We start from the raw sequence: 20,554 nt of genomic DNA on the forward strand, positions 1-20,554 counted from the left end.
AGAGAGAGAGAGAGAGAGAGAGAGAGAGAGAGAGAGAGAGAGAGAGAAGAAAATCTTTTTTTCCAAGGTTTCTTCCAAGATAACCTTCATGGGTTAACCTGCCCGCTCAGTGGTCTTTATTATATTATCATTGTTTACAGTGGGGTCCTGGGTCCACTTTAGCCAAGTCATGACTCATTGGTGCATTTAATTTAGTCATGTTGCTCATACACAAAGTTGTTATTACTTTAGTGGGTTTGTAGGTAATAGGCAAAGATTGGCCACGTGTGCTTTTCACCAGAGCTTACCAGTCTGAGCTTGGCTTGAGACTGGACTGCAGTACCTGGCACTCCATTAGTTTTCTGGATAAGGAGTTCCTCACTCGCTTTACTAGCATAAAAAGCTGTACCCCGTGTGTGTTCTCTGCAGTGACGTCTTCCAGGGCTGGGAACTACATTGATTTGTCCTGAATGTCAAGGAGGACAAGAGGCCACTCAAGGAACAGGTGATGATTTTGATGAATGGAAAGAACAGTGCAGTCTTGCTTTTCACCATAGTCAACTTCCTCCCATGAACGAGGGGATGAGGGTTTCCCCTTAGTGGACTAAATGCAAGCACCACAAAGAAAAAGGCAAGACTTTGGGGTGTGTGTGTGTGTGTGTGTGTGTGCATGTACGTGTGTGCATGTACATCTGTGTGTGTCTGTGTCTGTCTGTGTGTCTGTGTGTTTGTGTCCCTGTTTGTATGTGTCTCTGTGTGTGTCTGTTTGTGTGTGTATGTCTGTGTCTCTGTGTGTGTCTGTTTGTTTGTGTGTGTATGTCTGTGTCTCTGTGTGTGTTTGTGTGTATATGTCTGTGTGTTTCTGTGTGTGTATGTCTTTGTATGTGTGCCTCTGTGTGTGTTTCTTTGTGTGCCTGTGTGTGTGTGTTTGTGTGTGTATGACTGTGTGTGACTACAAATTAACCAGTTAACCCAAGAATGGGTCCATTTTTTTACCCTTTTTGAGAAAAATATCAAATTCAGGGGTGATTATTCAGGGGTGGGAAATTCAGGTTACATCCCTAATTCTCATCTCTCTTGCTCCCCCTCCCTTTCGGTTTTGTAAACTATGGAGTCAGGTTCTTCGGCAGTTCATTCTCCAAAGCATCTTTCCTTGATTAGAGCTGTGATTGGATGAAGGTGATTACCTGCCTCTCACTGGAGGTGGCAGAAGTTGCACTTGGCCTTTTGCAAACATCATCACGAGCCCTCGTCTCAGCCCTACAATTATCACTGACATTTTACATATCAGAAACCAGAAATTCAGACTACAAGGGATTTATCCAGGGTCCTCAGTAGAGTGGGGATTAGAACTCTATTTTTTCCCCTGATACCTGAAGGCATCCTACAAATCCCTTCTTCAGTTTCCATCAACACCCTCACCAAGCTCACAGCTCCTCCAAATGCCACAGGCTTCCAGAGCACTCCTAAGACAAACGGGACTCTATTGTCTTGTGTTTTTAGCACTGTGGCCATTTCCATTCTTTGGCAGGGACTTTCATGAGCAGCATGTGAAATTACTGTCTAGTGCAGCAGCTGTCCCCATCCCCCATCATTCCTTCGGTCTGGAGGCGCTTCACATGTAGCTCAGTAAATAAACATTAGGAAGAAAAACACACATCAAGCAGATAAATGAACAGACCAATACTGTGGCCAAGGGGAGGCTCTCCTCAGTCTCCTTTGTTGTTCTAACGGGCAAGGTGCCAGCGGGTTTTGTAAGCACCTGAGAACAGCAATGACAAGTAGTGCCTGAGTCACAGAGGTGCAGGTGGCTTTGACATTCCCCAACACTGTGGTAGAGAGAACCCACACGCACTGCTCTCGATGGAGAAGAGCAAGAAGGATGACCATCAGGCTGTGCTCAATGAAGGAGAGGAGAATGAGCTGGTGAGTGTCCCCTCGTTTCCTGTTTTTTCAAAGTGGGCAAGGGTTGTTTGCAGGTACAGGAGAGGAGAGACTGTGGCAGCAGCAGGGTTGCTTCTGGACCTGGAACAGTTTGGTTCTGGTGACACTGGCGGCAATGGTGGCTGTGTGTGTGTGTGTGTGTGTGTGTGCACGCACTCACAGAGACAAAGCAAGTTATTGCTCTGGATGGCTGAGTGGGCCCTTGAGAAGCAGACCACGCATCCTTTCCTGGACACTTTACAACATCATGGGAGTATGTTCCCCGATGATGTTCACTGAGCTTTCTCCCCCTCACCACTTGGGCCACCGTGGCATTGGACAAACTGGTGAAAATAGAAGCTGTCTTGTCTTCTTCTTCTCCTGCTTGTTTGTGTGCACAGCACAGTGCTCTGGGATGAAGTCATCTACTACTGAGATCAAGGGAGGCTTGAGGCACCGAGTGCTGAAGAAATCGCACTTAGTCTGAGACTTTAGCACATTAAATTTTTCTCCTTCTTTTCTGCTCCCTTTTTTCCCTATTTCTCCTTCGTCTAAACTTATATAAATTTTAAAGAAATAGCTACCAAAAATCTGAAAGCTCTTAAGTGTTCATTTGATGCTGAGCGGTTTATATTTGTGATTTCCCTTAATCCTTACAACCCAGTACTGAAGGAACTAATCCTATTTCATAGGAAAGACATCTGAGACCGAAGAGGTTAGGTAACTCATCCAAGGTCATTAGACAGGATGGAAATCTAGCTCCTTCCTTGACTCTTTATACTCCGGCTTGTCCTCACTCAAGCAGTGACTCTGACATGAGGAGAGATGAGAGTTAGAGATGAGAAAAGGAGAGACAGCAGGGAAAGGAACACCAGAGTGAACAGAGGCTGAAATGGTTATCTATCAGGCAGCATGAGTCCCCCAGCATCTCCTCACTCCTTGGGAAAGTTTTACCTGTAGCCCTGATACTCTCAGTTAGTAATCTGATGCCAATAAGTGACTACAGCTACAACTACTCTGCGCACTAAGATGGCTGCTTCATGTGTTTCTGAGAGCTAGGAAAGTACCTGATCCAAACTGAAAGGCCCTCTATGTGTGAGATACATGGTAAACTTAGAATTTAGCTACAATATCCTGTTAATACTTTCTGTATTGGTTATGGATTGAAGGGATATTTTAGGTAGGTTGAATTGGATAGGATCTATTATACAAATTAATCCTAGGGTAGATTAAGTTGGATGGAATCTATTATAAAATTAATTCTATAAGCTCCTTTTTAATTCTTGTTTGGGCTTCTGGGAAATTAAAAACTGCAAATGTAGCCCACATCCAAGCTTCGTTGTACCTCACTGGAGTTCCTGATGTCATAGTGCTTTAGAATCTATTCCGCCCTGTTCACTGCTTCATCATCTGATTTTTTAAATTGAATATCTATTTATTTATTTTTGCATGGAGATGGGAAGTCCTGAAAGCACCACATTGCTCTTATTCTTGTTTCTTAACTATGTGTTGCATTTGGTATTTTAGTTTTCCCATTTACCGGAGCAATCAGAGGCCTGAGTAATGGGCCTGGTGCTAGGGGTTTTCTTCATTTTCATGATTGATCAAATATTTGTAGAGTGGTCACTGGAAATCTCTGATTGGAATACTATTGTGAATAATAGTGTTCTGATAACCTTATGTTATTAGGGCATCCTGGGAGGGAGGTTGGCAGTGGAGTCTCTTTCCCACATCTTACTCTGAGACAGATGGCACAGAGGCAAACCTTACTCCAGCCCATGGGGTAACTGGGTAAAGAAATTATGAATTTGTGACTCAGCCCCAGGTAACTGCTGTCATGCCGTCAACTGCTCAGTGTTCTCAGACCTTTGGAATTCAGAGGAAAGCCAAAAAAGTTAGAGCTTTTAGCCAAATAGTTGAATAGCCTGATTATACACTGTGGAGATGAATTTTCTGAAACCAAAACAAAAACAAGAAACAAAAATAACAAACAAACAAACAAACAAACCCACCCCACCCCAAACCAAAAACCAAAAATCAACCATTAGATCATAGGAAACTTGGGTCTGGCTTAGTGTTCACATCAGGGTTACAAGAAGACAGTGGCACCCACAGTGTCTCTCTCCCTACTCGCTCTTCCTTTTCTGAAGGTTCACCAGGGTCTAGTGTGACGTCTTCTTACATTCATCACTGTAAGTAAGCAATCTGTGGTGATGGTGTGAGAGAATTTGAGGTAAAAGTAGACACTGTTAGGTCAAACAATAAATTCCTTTTATCATACGGCCAGGAAGACTCTTAAGCAGATGGAGAAGGCCCGTGAATTATTCAAGGACACTCTGGGGTTGTTCTGCTGAGCTCAGCATAGGTAGAAAATATTGTATAAGCTTAGAGAGCTTGGCTCTGTCCTCATTCTTAACTCCAGCTCTCAGGCCAGAATCCAAGACACAGCAGCCGAATGCTCAATGTCTTCCAGTCCCAGTTCTGGTTAATTTGGATGCTCATGTTACCTGCACAGTGACTGAGAAGACAGACCCTGACTTTACAGGCTGTCATTGGCTTCCAAACCTAGTCCCACCACTTCTGGCCTTCCTCACTACAGTGCCCCCTCCCCTGCTCTAATTGTGTCTTTCCCTTTCCTTTTTCTTCTTTCTAAATCTGTGCCTTGCCCAGGTGCTTCTCCCAGCCCCACCATTCACAGACAACTTTTTCTTCTCTCTTGTCAGTTTTGTTGAAGCACCCACAGCTTTGTTGACAGTCCTAAAAATCCTTCATAGCACAGACACACAGACTGGGTATCACAATGCCCAGGGAGACGAGTTTTGCCTTGGACTGATTTGGGTTTAAATTCTGGTCGTTACATGTATTATCTAACGGGAGTGGCTTGTCACTACCACTTTAGATTGAGAGATACCAGGTGGAAAAGGAGGGCAGGTGACAGTGCCTGAGAGTCTCTATACAGTTCTGTCTGAACCTCTATGAAGGCATCATTGTGTTTCTGTTCCTACACATAGTGATCCATGAATCCTTCATGTGTGTACATGTGCGTGTACATGTATATGTACATGTGTGTGAATGTGTGCACAGATTGTCTCCTGAGCTTTCTTCTATTGAGTCTCAATAAGAAAAGTGAAGACAGTCTCAATGAAAGACATACATTGTTTCATATTTTCACGTATAAGATTATTAATTTATTAAAGCTCTGTATACAAAGGAGGACATATTTGTAAGTGTATCTGAAGAACTAAGTGTTACTAAAATCCATGCTGGTAAATCTTGCAAAAAAATACCCCAACTAGGATAAAGCTGCCCATCTCTGATTTCTTTTTCATGTGGTTGTTGAAGCTGAGCTATGAATTTAAAATGATTAGACTTTTCTTTTTAAAAGTGACATATTAAGCCTATATATAGCAAAATATATGACGGGAAAAGAATGCACAAAAAAACATTAACACAACACTTTTTACAGACACTCATAATCCCAAAATAGTATAAGCCTTCACAAACCATTGCTAAACCAACTCCTACATCCACCCCCACAACTCCATCCTTGGCTGTTGTCAGTGAGAGTAACATACAGCACACTAGCGGGCCCAGTCTTCTCAAAACAGGACTGAGTGGAAACCACAGTTAATCTTGGGTTGATGTTGCACATGGACAAGACAAACAGGAAAGAGGTTTCATTTATTATCTTATCCCAATCAACAGAAAAGGCCCATTGCTGAGACACACATCCTTCAGAGAAGCCTTTATGTTTTTCTGCTGATTTGAAAGAAGTTTCTAGTTTTAGAAAGTGGGTTCTTCAAGTTTTTTTTTTAATCCTGGGGGACATGCCATTCAATTCTGTCATGTTCTGAAATTTGAAATGTGTAATGTGTAATTCCAGTCACAAACTCCCTCATGTGAGTCTCCGGACTACGGATTTCAGTGACTTTTCAGGACTGGGTGTTTGGATGAAGGAGCTGCTGACTGCCTCTGTTTCTCATGTCACAGCTGGACACACTGACATCATTGAGAAGATCACCCCTAGGTGCACCTCTGAGGTTCTTCCTTATCCTCCCTCCCAAGTGATGTAGGCTCCATGACCAGGCCAGAGAGTTATATGGTTTAGCTGTCCCTGCAGAAGTGTCTGGCACTTCAGGCTCAGCTAGAACTGGCTTTCTAGATTCCTTTCTCCCTGAGAAAAGAAGGTCAAGCTCGTTTGGCTTTTGGGAGGAGGCAATAGAATTCCTAAGTAAAGGTGTATCTGCAGCAACATCAGAGTCCAGGGGAAGCTCTGGGCCTGCTCTTCTAGTTCCACAGAAGCAGTGTATCCTCATTCAGCACTCAGCGACCATGGCTGTGGCTATTTGTCATGTCTATAATGACTCACTGGGAGTCAGTGTTGGCTGTCATTAAGGAATGAAGAGGGCTGGATGTGTTCCTCGTGCCAGCAGAGGTGGACCAGGAGGCAATGGCAGTTGAAGTGGAAAGATTTGTAGATGCTATTTCGTCATTGTTACCCTTCTGAGAAGAAAATTCACTTCATCTCTTGTGGTCCAGGCAGCTCTGGACGCGTTAGCCTCTGCTTCAGGGTCCTCTGTTTACAAGAATTCTCCATGCTTTCTGAGCATGGTCTTCACTTAAGCCTCAGAAGGGTCACCAGTACCACTTTTACTGACCTGAGTCACAAATGGTTCCCTGGTGCTTTCCTTCCACTGCTGGCACTGAGCGCTTGGATATCGAGACCCAAAATGGGACCAACTCAAAAGGAAAATGGCTGTTTGGTGTGGAAGACATAGAATGGTAAGGAAGGTATTTCACTTGGTGGAAATGATTGTCCCATAACTAGAAACTTCTTTAAGTCAGGGGATCCGGGCTTCAGTCAAGGAGTTGTAGTTAACCAAATGGTGTAGAAATCTCTCTAGATCTTGCTGGTTGCTTGAAGTCCTTTTAACTCATAAGTCTTGTGAGGGTCATGTCTAAAATATGGAAAATGCTATGGCCAGAAAGTGGCTCATTTACATTGTGTTTAGCATATGCAAATGGAAAGATGCAGACAGATAGGTGAAATTGCACTACCAGTATTTCCCCTTCCTCTGATGAAAACTTGGGAAATGGTAAGTGCTTCAGTGCCAAGATCATAAAAAGAAATAATATGTGAAGAGTTTGCTATGAAAACATCAGATGTGAGTGTAGCAATCATTGAGCACAGCGTCATGTGTATCTTACCCCCCATTAAAGGACATTCCTACATTCTCTCAAAAGACTCTCAAAGGATCAATATTGAAGAGCACATATTCAAATATAAAAGGTTTCTTATTGGTACCTGCTAATATCTTTAACTACTTGGATGAAAAGAAGCTTCAAGGAATAGATAATATCAGAGATAGAATCAGAGTTTCTTGAGGCTGGATTGTGGAGAGGATACTGTAGAAACACTCTAACAGTTCTCATTAGATTTAAGTGACTAGTAACATCTACAGTGAGGAACAGCAGAGATATGGGTTTGGTAGTTCTGTATGAAATAGTAGTCAAAGCGTTTGACTTTATTATGTGTGGATTTTAGTTGCTAGTGTATATAACCAAAAAAAAATTAATCTTGGGAGGTCTTAAGAGTAGTCAATTTGACAGTTAAAAATGGTTCTGATAAACTCTGGAAGTCAAAAGCGTCACATGTGTGGGGGTTATGCCTGGACAATTTAAGTGTTTTATTTGTTTTCTGAAATGATGTGAACTTATTTTTCTAAACACTATGCTAAATAAATTTTTTTATTTATACATAAAAAATGGTTCTGATTAACTTGTGCTTTTAAAGAAAAATTCCAGAAAGTTATTTTAGTGGTAAAACTAAATTTCTTTCCAGAAGAAATTAAGAACTTCTAATTTTATATTTTGTCATATTTCAAGTGGCTAAGTTCAGAATGTGGTGCCAGAAGTCTAAGATACTCTCGTAGTTGGCCTACAAGGGCACGCACAGTCTGTGACGGACTTCCTGTAAAGCATGCAGTAGACTCTCATGTTGTCAAACATGAGTAGTACCATTGCCTTTTTCTTAGCAAGGAATTGGAACCAAATAATTTCTGCGGTTCCTTTTCTGATCAGTGACACTCTTATTCCCCAATAGGCTTTCTAGAGAGTGTCCTATATTGTTCTCTGGCCTTAATGTAGGACAAACACTGGTTGTCAAAATTGTCAACGATAGTCAGTTAGGTATCTCATTATCCTGTGGTTCACACTTGCTGCTCTCTCCAGTTGCTTCAGCAACCAAGGGTCCTGGTTGTGCCCCCTCTGCATGAAAACCACTAGAATACACTGTATTACTGGTTGGTTTGGGTGATGTACATAATAGAGTGACAGTATATTCGTTTTTTTTAGCACTTGGTTTTGACTGATATTGCTGTTGACCAAAGGGTCTTTTTTACTCTAAAAACAAAACACAAGGCAGAATATAGTAGGTTGAGCAACTTAATAACTGTTTAACATCACCCAAATTCAGTTTGTTTGATCTACAAATAGAATAATTTATAAATATAAATAATATTTATTTTAAATAATCAGAAAAACCAACTCCACAGATTATCATGAAAATTAAATAACAGCCAAGTAAATAATTAAAAAACACTCGACACAAGCAAAGGTGATCCAAGAGCCCCTCTTCTAGGTATGGTGGCTCACGCCTGCAGTTGCAGAACTCAGGAAGAGAAGCCAGCGGATCACCAAAAGTTCAGAGCCAGTCTGGCTCACACAGTAAGCGCTAGGCCAGATGGGGCAAAGCTCTGTCTCAAAACTGCAAAAATAAGTAAATATACAAACCTAAATAAAGCAAAGACTTCCTCTTCGTACACACAGTGGTGTCCATGGAAGGTGTATGATGTGTGAAGGATTGATTAGGTTGGTATTTAGTGACAGTTAGTATAAATTACTACATGTAGCCAAATTGGGACAGAGGGTGTGTGAATAAAGGTCACAGCAATGTAATCCATTCAGTGTGCATGTTATTATCTTAATATTTAAGAGAACTTCGGTGTCCTCTCAGAGGTAAAGAGCAGATTCTTTTGGAATGTCTCCCTTTGAACATGTAAAAGAATATGACGCGGCATGTCCAGACAGATGAAACAAATGGGCAATTGTGAATAAATAGAAAGGTGGTACTGGCTTGTTGCTTGGAAATAAAAGATAAAATAACGGATTCTGCCCTCACTGAAGAAAACAGATATCTGCTCTCCTTGGCCTTGATTCAAGTGACTAAAGTTTGATGTCTGCACAGAAAAAGCTAACTTGCTCTAAGGAGACTAGAACATTCTCATCCATGAAGTCGCTAAACACGTCACAGTAAAGAAAGACACAAACAACAAATCACGAAAAGCAGCAAAAGCAAACTCAACTGCCATTGCTCTTTCCAGAAGGTGACTGTCATGGGAGGATGCTTTTGCTGTCTTGGGTGAGTAAGTAACTTTCTTCCATTATGTAACACTGAGGTATGTGCTGTAAACTATAAAATGAAACCTTCATTCCACGGCACTTCATTTGTACACCACTGTGCCTATAGCTGTGGATACTCAAGCAAATATTTCAGATGGCTATGCCTGTGAACACGAATAAAAGGAGACATGAAACCTAGTCAGTTAGTATTCTAGACACAATGAAAATTCAGCAGCTGGAATGTCCCAAAGCCTGGAGCCACAGGAGTGGAAGGATTCTAAGAGGTGATGCTCCAGTATTCGTTTCCCCAGGCATTTCACCTAGTATCCACCCTCCTCTGTTGGCAAGTGTAGGAGCTACCTGGGTGAGAACAAAGCAGTGCTTATGAGGTGCTTTCTATGAGCTAGTACCTCATCAAACACCATTTTATAACTGTGGAGAGTGATGCTCAGTTACGTAACACGAGATATACTTTGCATAAGCATCAGAGACAGGACATTTCGTTATACCACACTATGTCTCTCTGTCACTCTTTCTCTCTGTCTCTCCTGTCTCTTTTTCTCTGTCTATGTGTGTGTATACATGCACAGTTACTATATTCAGCTAATCTTTGAATTAATGTGATCTTTCCTCAAGCCCTTTTCTTCAGCTTCATAGACTATAAAGGCGAGTGGTGTTATTTTGGGGCCTCTATTTGACTTTAACTTTGACAACTTGTTCTCTGAGGGAAAAGATCTACTTAAGCCAGTAGATCAATCACCTTTAGAAATAACATTTTGTTCTGCATGTTGCCTGTGGCCAAATTATTCTACAGTGAGTTCAAAAGAACTAGCCACTAATCTGCTGAAAATTTTGTTGAATTGTTGAAATAGCACCCATGACAATATTAACTCAACACATACTGCATGCTGAAAACATGGCAGGGAGCAGGATGCTTGCTTTCTGGGCTGTCTTATTACTAGCTCACAGCACCTGCAGAAGACAGCTATTGATTATTCTCATTAATGGAAGAGGAAAGGGAGACATCAAGACATGCACAGTGGGTTTCCCGGAAGTCATACATCTGGTTAAGTGATGGAGCTGACTTGAATTTGACTGTCTTGTAACATGTTCTCAGCCTTTAACTGATATCAAACTGTTTCTGATGTGCTTTATAACCAGCTACATTTTTCACATAAGAAGTGCAAGTTTCAGTAAACGTAAGTCCTAGTTGGAAAGTGATGGAGAGACGAAAGGAAGTAAAAGCTTTCAGAGGCACTAGGGTATGTGTGAAGAACAGAGGCTATCATGACAGACCTGCACAGACACTTGGCTCTGAACTGTGACACTACACAATAGCCTCTGTAGAAGCAGCATGTGTCTAGTCCACTGTCTTTCCTAATCTAATGCGGGTTTCTGTGTCCTGGACTTAGAGAATACAGTAAGGCATTTACAGTTCAGAACTTTAGAGAGAATCAAGGAAATGTAGGAATAGCGGTGTTTAGAGAGAAAACAAACCAACATCCAGTGGCAGATCTGGTTTCTGGCCTCCTGGAATGTAGGTTGTTCCCACTGCCAGCCCTGAAACTGAGCCACCTCTCTTCAGCCGGAAACTCTTACCAAACCACCTGTTCACAACGAGTATCTTTTGTATTTCTTACACCTTTTCCCTCCTCCCAACCACTCCTCTGGATATGTGCTATGGTATCTTCCAGAGTAGGGAAATGGAAAGAGACTTGAGGAACTCGGATCCTGAGACCCCATTGGTAAACAGTGACAAAAGCTCAGTTTCTGCAAGAATAATGAATTGGACATTCACATCTTCCCATTCATTCCTGTATCTTCTCATTTCTATCACCCCTGCTTATTTTCCTCTATCCCTTTTCTAAACCCCACCTCTTAGTGGATGTTACTGGTGTTGTATGATACAAATATTTAGGGGGAAAAGTGGGACTCTGTCTGGGGAAATACTCGTTAAAATGAAATTATACTCAAGATTAATTAGCATAAAGGAAATGTATTGTGATAAGTTGTAAGCCAAAAGCACTGGTGGGCCAAGTGAGAACATTTGAACAAAGGACTTCCAGATAAATCAGCAAGGCTTCCAGGAAGACCTCATATCTCCCACTGGAGCTCATGCCCTTGGGAAAGCTGAGAAGTGATTTATAAAGGAATCTCACTAAGGTTTATGAAGCTCATTGGTCAAGAAAGCAAAAGCATCATGTCTCTTCCTCTTTGCTAGGGAAATGCATATTTCAGAATATCCCTCTATAAGCCCCTTCCTTCCTTTTCTTTCTCTTTGCATTTCCTCTCTTCCTCCCTCCACCACTGTTTGCTTCTCTCTCCCAGCCCTGTACTAGTGGTTGAGCTCAGGGCTTTACTCATGCTGGACAGATATTCTGCCACTGAGTTCCCTCTCCAGCCCTTTTGTGATTTTTATTTTGAGACAAGGGTCTCAATGAATTCTTCAGGTAAGAATTGGCTCCATTTTGTACCCCAGGTAGGCCTTGAGCTAGCAATCCTCCTGCCTCAGCATCCCAAGTAGTGGGATGCCATTTTGCTAATATAATGCTTCCAGGTTTTAAAAACATTACTGTAAGGGTCATTTTTAGTTAGGGTTTTATTGTTGTGATAAGACCCCCATGACTAAGTCAACTCTTATAAAGGAAAGCATTTAACTGAGTCTGGCTTACAGTTCAGAGGTTTAAGCATCATCGTCATGACTGGAAGCCTGGTGGTACACAGGCACACATGGTATTGGAGAGGTAGCTAAGAGTTCTACATTTAGGCAGAGAGCAGGAAGAGACACTGGGTCGGACTTGAGCATTTGAAACATCAATGCCCATCCCCAGTGATGCATTTCCTCCAACAGGGCTACACATACTCCAACCAGGCAACACCTCCTAATATTCTTATTCCCTATGAGTATAAGGGGGCCATTTTCCTTCAAATCACCACAGTGTCTTTTCTTATCTTGGGAGTTCTTTACCAGGGATGTGATTTTACCTTTATTTTCATGGATGCCAGCTCCTTTCCATCATATCAGGGAGCAGCTACAGATGTACCAGGTCACCAAACTTCCAACTTTCCATTTTGTTTATTTATTTACTTGTTTATTTGTTATTTTGGAGATAGAGCCTCAGTATGTAGCCCTACTTGGCATGGGCCCTGCTATATAGTTCAGTCTATCCTAAACCTCACAGGTATCTGCCTACTTCTGCCTCCAAAGAGCTAGGATTAACAGCATGTAAAACCAAGTCTAGCCTTTTTGTTTATTGAAGCTTTAAATTTGAGGTCCATTTTCCCTTTCTCAAATATTCCCATTAAAACCTTTAAAGTTCTTCCATTTGCTTGGAACACAGCACCTTATAAACAGAGTCCACCTCACTCCGCTTCGCTTTTGTTCATACTTTTTATTGCCATGTACTAATACTGTCATGTCACACAGTTTACCAGCTGCTGTCAATCACTCCTGCTCGTTCTTGAACTTTGTAGTAGAGTTGTATACTGCTTTTTCAGTACTCCGTTTACTCACTCCATCATCAGAAACATAGCTACATTTGTATAAGTAGTAGAGGTTATTTCTTAAAAGTTTTAAAAGTTGTGGTATAGCACTGGATGACAGCAAAACATTTACTATCTTTTTCTGTTGATAGGACTTTCCTAAGCTTTCATGAACACATCTGGTCTGAATATTCTTGTTTAAGAAGCCTCCACCCCCATTTTTCTTTTATTTTCTATTCTGTTGTTGTTCTTTTGTTTTGTGTTTGTTTTTGATTGTTTGTTTGTTTGTTGTTTTTTGTTTTTTTTTGTTTTTGTATTTTGAGACAGAGTTTCACTGTGCAGCTCTGGCTGTCTTGGAACTTACTATGTAGATCAGGCTAGCCTTGAACTCACAGAGATCCACTTGCCTCTACTTCCTGAATGCTGAGATCAAAGGCATGCACTATCAAACCTGGCTCAAAACACTTTATAAAGCTGGATATACTTTCATCTCTCCTGTACAGAACAACGAGAGTTGAGTAGAATACTCATGTCTGTTGCAACACTGCTTTTAAAAGTGTTTATACCGATTCACACTTCTAGTGACTTTTAGTTGAATGCTTGCTCGATCCTATCAGCTGTTCCCAATCTTTACCATCTTGATATAGTCAGTACTTTTAATTTTATCTGATCTGTGATCTGTAGCATCAGTGTGACTTCAGAGTAAATCCTCCACCGTGGTTGTGTGAGTCCTCTGACTTGTTTCTCTTCAGGATGGTCATGGCTGTTTTGGCCTGTGACATACTATTGTAGCTTTAATTCACATTTCTTTAACAAAGTCCCAAGCTTACTCTAGAAAGCTATGGACCATTTTTGAACTTCTTGGAATTGTCTATTTAAGCCCTCACCCCATGACCCCTGTTTTCTACTTAATTCTTCCTTATTGTAGTGCTTCTGTGAATTCCAAATATAAATCCCTCTTTATATATAGGCTATATGTAAATAGACCTTATAAATGGCTAACATCCACCTACTCCAGAGATCCTTTGATAGACAGTTGTCATTAGTTTCAATGTAATCAAATGCATTTTTCTTGTTTTACGAATTATTTGTCTACTGAAGTTCTCTTATTTCCTCTTTCAAGGGACTGGTTTGTTTTCACATTTAAGTAAAAGTGGACTTTTGCATATGACACATAGATGTAGGGGAATCGTATTTCCCTTCGTATTTCCCTTCGCTCCAGCCCTGCTTAAGTACCTCTGACTGCAGTGGTTCCTTCTCTGGAAGGACAGTGATGGTATCTTAGGCCCTTTATCCACTCTTTCTCTGTCCTGTCCTTTGTCATTCTTTTTTCCCTGTATCATGCATACTGAGTTGTTTTAGGGTTTCCAGTGCTGTGAAGAAACACCATGACCAAATCAACTCTTATAGCGGACATTTAATTGGGGCTGGTTTACACGTTCTGAAGTTCAGTCCATTATCATCGTTGTAGGAAGCATGACACATGCAGAGAGACATAGTGCTGGAGGAGCCGAGGGTTTTACATTTCCATCAAAAGGAAGCCAGGAGCAGACTGGCTCCCAGGCAGCTAGGAGGAGGATCCCAAAACTCCCAAATGACACACTTCCCCCAACAAGGGCACACCTACTTCAACAAGGCCACACCCCCTAATAGTGTCACTTCCTGGGTCAAGCATATTCAAAGCATCACAATGAGTCGTCCTAATTACTGTGGCTTTGTAGGAAGTTCCCAATTCTGCTGGTGCAAGTCTTCCATGCTTCTGTTTGGTTCTGACTTATTTTCTTGACTACCCAAGGTTCTTGGTATTTCTACAGCAATTTCAGAGTCGTTTAATCAGTGATCGCAAAAGCACTTGGTGAGCTGTTAAATGGGAGAGGAATGTTGATATCCCAGATTTCTTGTATCTTCCCAGTCATTTAGCTCTCACTCATCCAGCAGTAACCCGGAGTTCTCAGTATCAAGGTTTTGCACACCTTTTGTGGATTTAGTACAAGGCAATTGAACTTTTCTTTGTTCTATTATTTGTACTTAATTAACTTTCAACTTTCTACTAATACATACTGTTGTAGAAAGCATTTTATCCGGACCCAGGATTTCTACCCCACCTTAGACTCATTAGTTCCCAGATGAAAGACGCATACAACCTTTATATTTACAATAAGCTTGAACAGCACAAAAGCTGGACAGCTGCCTACCCACTATGCTATTAGAATCTACTTTCCTATTGATACTCTGAGTTATTACTTAATATGTTTCTCATCTGTACTGCTCTTAACTCCAATTGGCTAGCCCACAGGGCCATGTTCTCTTGATGCCTAACCCATGGTGGCTTCGCCTTCTCCTCTCTTGCACTTTCTTCTCCTTCATGGTTCCTCTCCCACCACAAGCCTGTGAATCCTAAACCCCACCCATGTCTCTTCTGCCCAGCTATTAGGCTGTTGGCATCTTTATTTTCCAATCAGAAATAACTTGGGGGAAGGGTCACTTAGCAACTTACATGTAGACTCTCTCCTCTTTGGGGAAACCAGGCATGGGGACCAATATTAGCATTAAATGCAAGTAGCATTAGGCTAACCCACTACAGCATACAAATACAATTAGGTTTTCTATATTTACTTACCATCCTACAACTTTAATATATTCACTTATTAAGTTTATTAAAGTTACAATCTGTCTGAACTTAAACAAGTTACTTGTTTGTAACCATATATACCTGTCTTTCTTTTTCTCTGTCTATTGTACGAACCTTTTCATCCCCCTCCACCGAACATTAACACTGAAAAACTCATTGGCTCTGTATTCCTAAGACAAATAGCACTAGGTAATAATATGTAATATGTAACACCTTTTCATTATGTCACTTCATTGGTTACAGAACATATTTTATGATTATTTCATCTGTATAGTGATATAAATTATAGCCTATAACTTTTCTTTCAATATGCTTCTTCAAGTGTCAGGTAATTCTGACCTTGTTATGACAAGTTAGGAATATTTTTACATCCTCCATTTATGAAGGAGTTTATACAAGAACAGTTTAACTTCAACCTTAAATATTTGAAAGGACTCATAAGTCATTTGGGATCAAAGAATGTTATAACTATTACTTGTAGTTATAAATTTGTTTTTTGTTTTAATTATAAATTAAATTTATACTTGCTGTGTTCCTGTTGAATTTATCATGAAGTACCCTACTTTTCTCTCATAATGTTTCTTTTCTTAAATATCTATGAAGAAATATATTTTGTTTGACATTAATATTGTCACTCAACTTTTCTTCACTAATATTTGTATGGCTTTTTTTGCTCCTCTTTTAACTTTTCGGCTTATTTATATTTAAAGCATGTCTATTAGAAACAGCATGAAGCATGCCTTTTATTATCTAGCATGTTTTCATTCAGGGTATTAGGACCGTTTACATTTAATGTAATTTCTGATATAGTTGGGCTAAATTTTGTGCTGCTGCTATTTGGTTCCATTCATTCTGGATGTCTTCTCTCCATTTAACCTTGTATTACAGATGGCCCTAGGTTTCTGCATTGACACCATACACTGTGTTTTTAATGGCTTCATTATAGACCGTTGTTCTGATATTTCAAAACTCACTGAACCACTGGCCAACATTTCAGTTCCCCCAATAGTGTTGCTATTACAGACAATGCTGCACTGAGCATCTTGCATCCATTATTTTTCTTTTATGTGTTATTTCATTAGGACATCCTTCCAACAGAAGAATTATCGATTACAGGTAGAAACATCTTTAAAATTCTGTATGGAATTTATAACTTTGCCTTCCCCAAAGAGTTGTCCCAATTTAAGAGGTTGTCAGCAGTATATGGCTTTAATAGCTTCACTGAAGCCTCCCTAGGCTTATATTTCCCCTGCTTAATAAAAGGAAGTTATACAGAAAAAAAAAAACTAACTAGGCAACTGAATTGTGATTATCAGTGTCAATGCTGTGTGAAAATAAACAGACCAAAAATGTGTTTATGAGTGAACTCTTTGCGTTTATGAGCTAAACTAAAATTCCAACCTGTTCTGTTTCTGTGTTTCATACTCTTGGGCCTTGACACACACTGACTGCTTGTAAGTAAATCACTGTATATTCAGCATGTAATATGTAAGCTACCATACTTACGTTATTTCATCTAATAAAACTATAAGACACAGAGAAGACCAAGAGTTATAGAAGCAGAGGGAGCACAGGGAGAGGAAGAGATCTTGGAATGTCCATACAATGATGGAGATTGCATGTATCTGAATTAAATTAGAGCATTTTCACTAATAATATCAAACTAGGACTGCATTTTCCAGTGGTGTACACCTTTCCCTTCATGAGTTGTGTAGCAGTACAAAACTCTATAGCTTACTCTCACTGTACAGGGAGTGCAAGCAGACGCTGCCTTGTCTGAGAGCAGCAGTCCTGTACTGTGAGTCTTCCTCTTTGTTCCACAGAAGATTGTGCTGGGATTTTCCCATGGAGAATGAGTTACCTGCAGTCACACAACCCACAATAAGCAGACTCAAATATACGTCTTACTTCATAAACATGGGCCATTTCTACTCTGTTTAAGGATTGCTTTCAACAACTTTTAATCCACTACTACCTTATTAAGGGAAAACTAATTTTTTCAAAAAGGTCATACTGAAGGTGAAGACTTTCCAAAGATTTAAACAAAGAGATTTGTTATATAATGCATGATCTAAATTGACCTCAAATTCCCAAGGCTCTGTTCTACCTACCTACCTACCTACTTACCTACCTACCTACCTACCTACCTACCTACCTACCTACCTACCTATCTACCTACCTACACAGTTTACTATCTATCTATCTATCTATCTATCTATCTATCTATCTATCTATCTATCTATCTATCTATCATCTAGATCTAGTCCTAATATCACAGCTCTGTGATCTGGATGTGGGAAGTTAGAGTCATTGGAAAATAAAAACAAAGAAACATTTCCAATTCAACCTACAGCCATTGGATAGTGGACACACCATGCATGTGTCAGTGTGTTAGTTTCAGTGTCTGAGACAAGGTATCTGAGTGCTGCAGGAAGAAAGACTGACTTTGGCTCCTGACTTCAGATATCTCATCCATGGTTGGCTGGTTCCCTTGCTTTTAAGCCAGTGACAAGGCAGGAACACAGTGCAAGGTCAGGGCCAAGCTGCCCATCTCGTGGTGTCCAGGAAAGTCAGAGAAGGACCATTTCCTTCTTCTCCCTCCCTTCTGTTCCCCTTCCTTCCCCTCTCCCTTCCCCTACTGCCGTCTGTTAAAAGATACCCCACTCACTAGCACAATCTTTACTGATCCACTTTGTCCACCTGGGCTCTACTTTCCAACAGCCCATTCAGTTAAGAACTCACCAATGCATTAATCAGTTGATGAAGTTAATACATTCATGACCCAATCACCTCTCAGTAGTGGTACTAAGAGCAAAGTCATCATCACATGAGCGTTCCCTGTCGGGAGATACGTCACATCCTGAAATAATAATCAGCATCCCTCAGACAGTCCGAAGTACTCTAACAGTTGTCTTTTTTTTGAATGTATAAAGCAATGGTGTGAACCCTCACTGAAGAGGGTAGAAACTAAAATTTGGTTTTAAACAACCAAAGCTATTTCCCCTTAAAAAAATCTCAAATTTGTTTGATCTATGAATCAAAACATTAGCTAATCTATTATTAAAAGTACAACTATCTCAGCATGTTATTCTTTCTTCTCTTTTAACTTGTTCTTTTCTCATATGTTACATTCTGACCAGTTTCCCCTCCTCCTCTCCTCCCAGTCCCTCCCCTGCTTCCTCTCTTTCTCAGAACCACTGCCCCCCAGTTTCCCTTTAGAAAAGTACAGATCTCCAAGCATACCAACCAAACAATTGCATATCAAGTTGTAATAAGACTAGGCACCTTTCCTCATAATAAAGCTGGACGAGGGAACCCAGGAGGAGGGAGGATTCCCAGACGCAGGCAAAAGAGTCAGAGTCAGCCCTTGCTCCCACTGTTAGGAGTCCCACAAGAAGATCAAGTTACACAACCATAGCATCATAACATATGTGCAAAGGGCCTAGGTCAGACTCACACAGGCTCCCTAATTGTCAGATCAGTCTCTGTGAGTTCCTATGAGTCCAGGTTAGTTGATTCTGTGGGGTTTCCTGTGATGTCCTTGCCTGTGTGGCTCCTAAAATCTTTCCTCCCATCTTCCTTGCTTAATGTTTGACTGTGAGTCTCTGCATCTGCTTCTATAGGATACTGGATGAGGCTTCTGAGAGGACTCATACTAGGCTCTGGTCTGTGAGTTAAAGCAGAGTATCATTAGAAGTCATTGACTTTTTTTTTTTTGCTAGTTGTGTTTAGTTCTATCCTCTAAGTCTTTGGATCTCTGGTTCTCGGCCTTCCAGACCCTTGTCAAGGTGGGGTCCCTCTCAGTGGCATAAGTATCAGGCTCAACTGGTCATTGGATGTCTACTCCTATAATTTCTGCTTCACATTTACCTCAGCATGTCTTGCAGGCAGGACAAATTATAGGTAGAAACTTTAGTGGCTGGGTTGGTGTCCCAATCCCTCCACTGGAAACCTTGCCTGATTATGGAAGATAATCAGTTCAGGTTCCACGTCTCTCCTTACTAGGAGTATTAGCTTACTAGGGTCATCCTTGTAGATTCCTGGGAGTTTCCATTGTACTAGTTCTTTAACTCATCCCCAAAATGTTCCCCAATACAAGTTCTCTCTCCCAGGACTCTCTCCCTCTGTCCTTCCTACACCTGATCCATCATATTCTTTCCCCACCTCCTCCCCAGTCTACCTATAGTATCTATTCTAATAAGTGCTATCTCTAGCATATCATGTAGATTGTATAACATTGTGGATAAAGGTTTGTGGCTGGCTTGGTGTTTATGTTTTTCTTTTGAGAGCATGTGTTGTATCTTCCTGTACTAAAGGTGCTGAAACATAAGGGCTCTATGTAGGCACCTGCTAGACATCTTTGTTTTTAGAGTTGTGTAGGTGATGCCTTCAGTAATGGCAGTTGCTTTGGGTTTGTGGAGAGCAACCTGTAACCTTGGCAACAGCCAGGGTTGTTTTGGGGTTCACGTGAGGCCCCTTTGGCCAGCAACTCAATTAGATGTAACACAATTTCAGTAGTGGAAGCTTCATTTAGTGCCAGGAGATGGCCAGTTGAGACGCTGTTTCCCCCATTATCTGACTATTTCATTAGAATATTAGAATATTTTCATATAATTATATATTTTAGAAAGTTTTTTACTGCATTAGGTTTCCATACTACTCCTCAAATGACCCTTAATTTTAGCTGTCCCTCCTACAAACCCCTCTCCTGACTCAACACTTCCATTTCACCCCTCCCCTCCATCCCTAACTATCTATTTTATTTCTCTTTTCAAACGAGATGTATCTGTTCCTCCTAGGACAGTGGTTCTCAACCCTTCTAATGCTGAGACCCTGTAATATAGTTCTTTGTATTGTGACCCCTCAACCATAAAATTATTTTGTTGCTACTTTGTAATTGTAATTTTGTTGTTGTGAACCATCATATAAATATCTGATATGCAACCCAAGTGAAAGGGTTGCTTGACTTTCAAAGGGGTTCAGCCTACAGGTTGAGAACTGCTACTCTATACCTATTCTCTATGGTGTGTGGGCTGTAGCTGGGTTATCGTTGACTTCAGAACTAACATCCATATATAAGCAAATATATACTGTATTCATCTTTCTGAGTCTAGGATACTTCCCCCAGGAAGATTT

General features: G+C 40.8%; 1 protein-coding gene across 1 annotated transcript in view; it reads left to right on the forward strand.

Moving 5' to 3' along the window:
- Positions 1-1,842: 1,842 nt before the first annotated feature.
- Positions 1,843-20,554, forward strand: part of Atp13a5 (ATPase 13A5) — a 140,201-nt gene continuing 121,489 nt past the window's right edge. Inside the window, exon 1 of the mRNA XM_028753804.1 lies at positions 1,843-1,905. Within this exon, the coding sequence (XP_028609637.1) occupies positions 1,843-1,905 (63 nt within the window). The remainder of the gene's footprint in view (positions 1,906-20,554) is intronic.

Source organism: Grammomys surdaster, unplaced genomic scaffold (assembly GCF_004785775.1).
Source record: "Grammomys surdaster isolate TR1022 unplaced genomic scaffold, NIH_TR_1.0 125956, whole genome shotgun sequence".
Taxonomy (NCBI): domain Eukaryota; kingdom Metazoa; phylum Chordata; class Mammalia; order Rodentia; family Muridae; genus Grammomys; species Grammomys surdaster.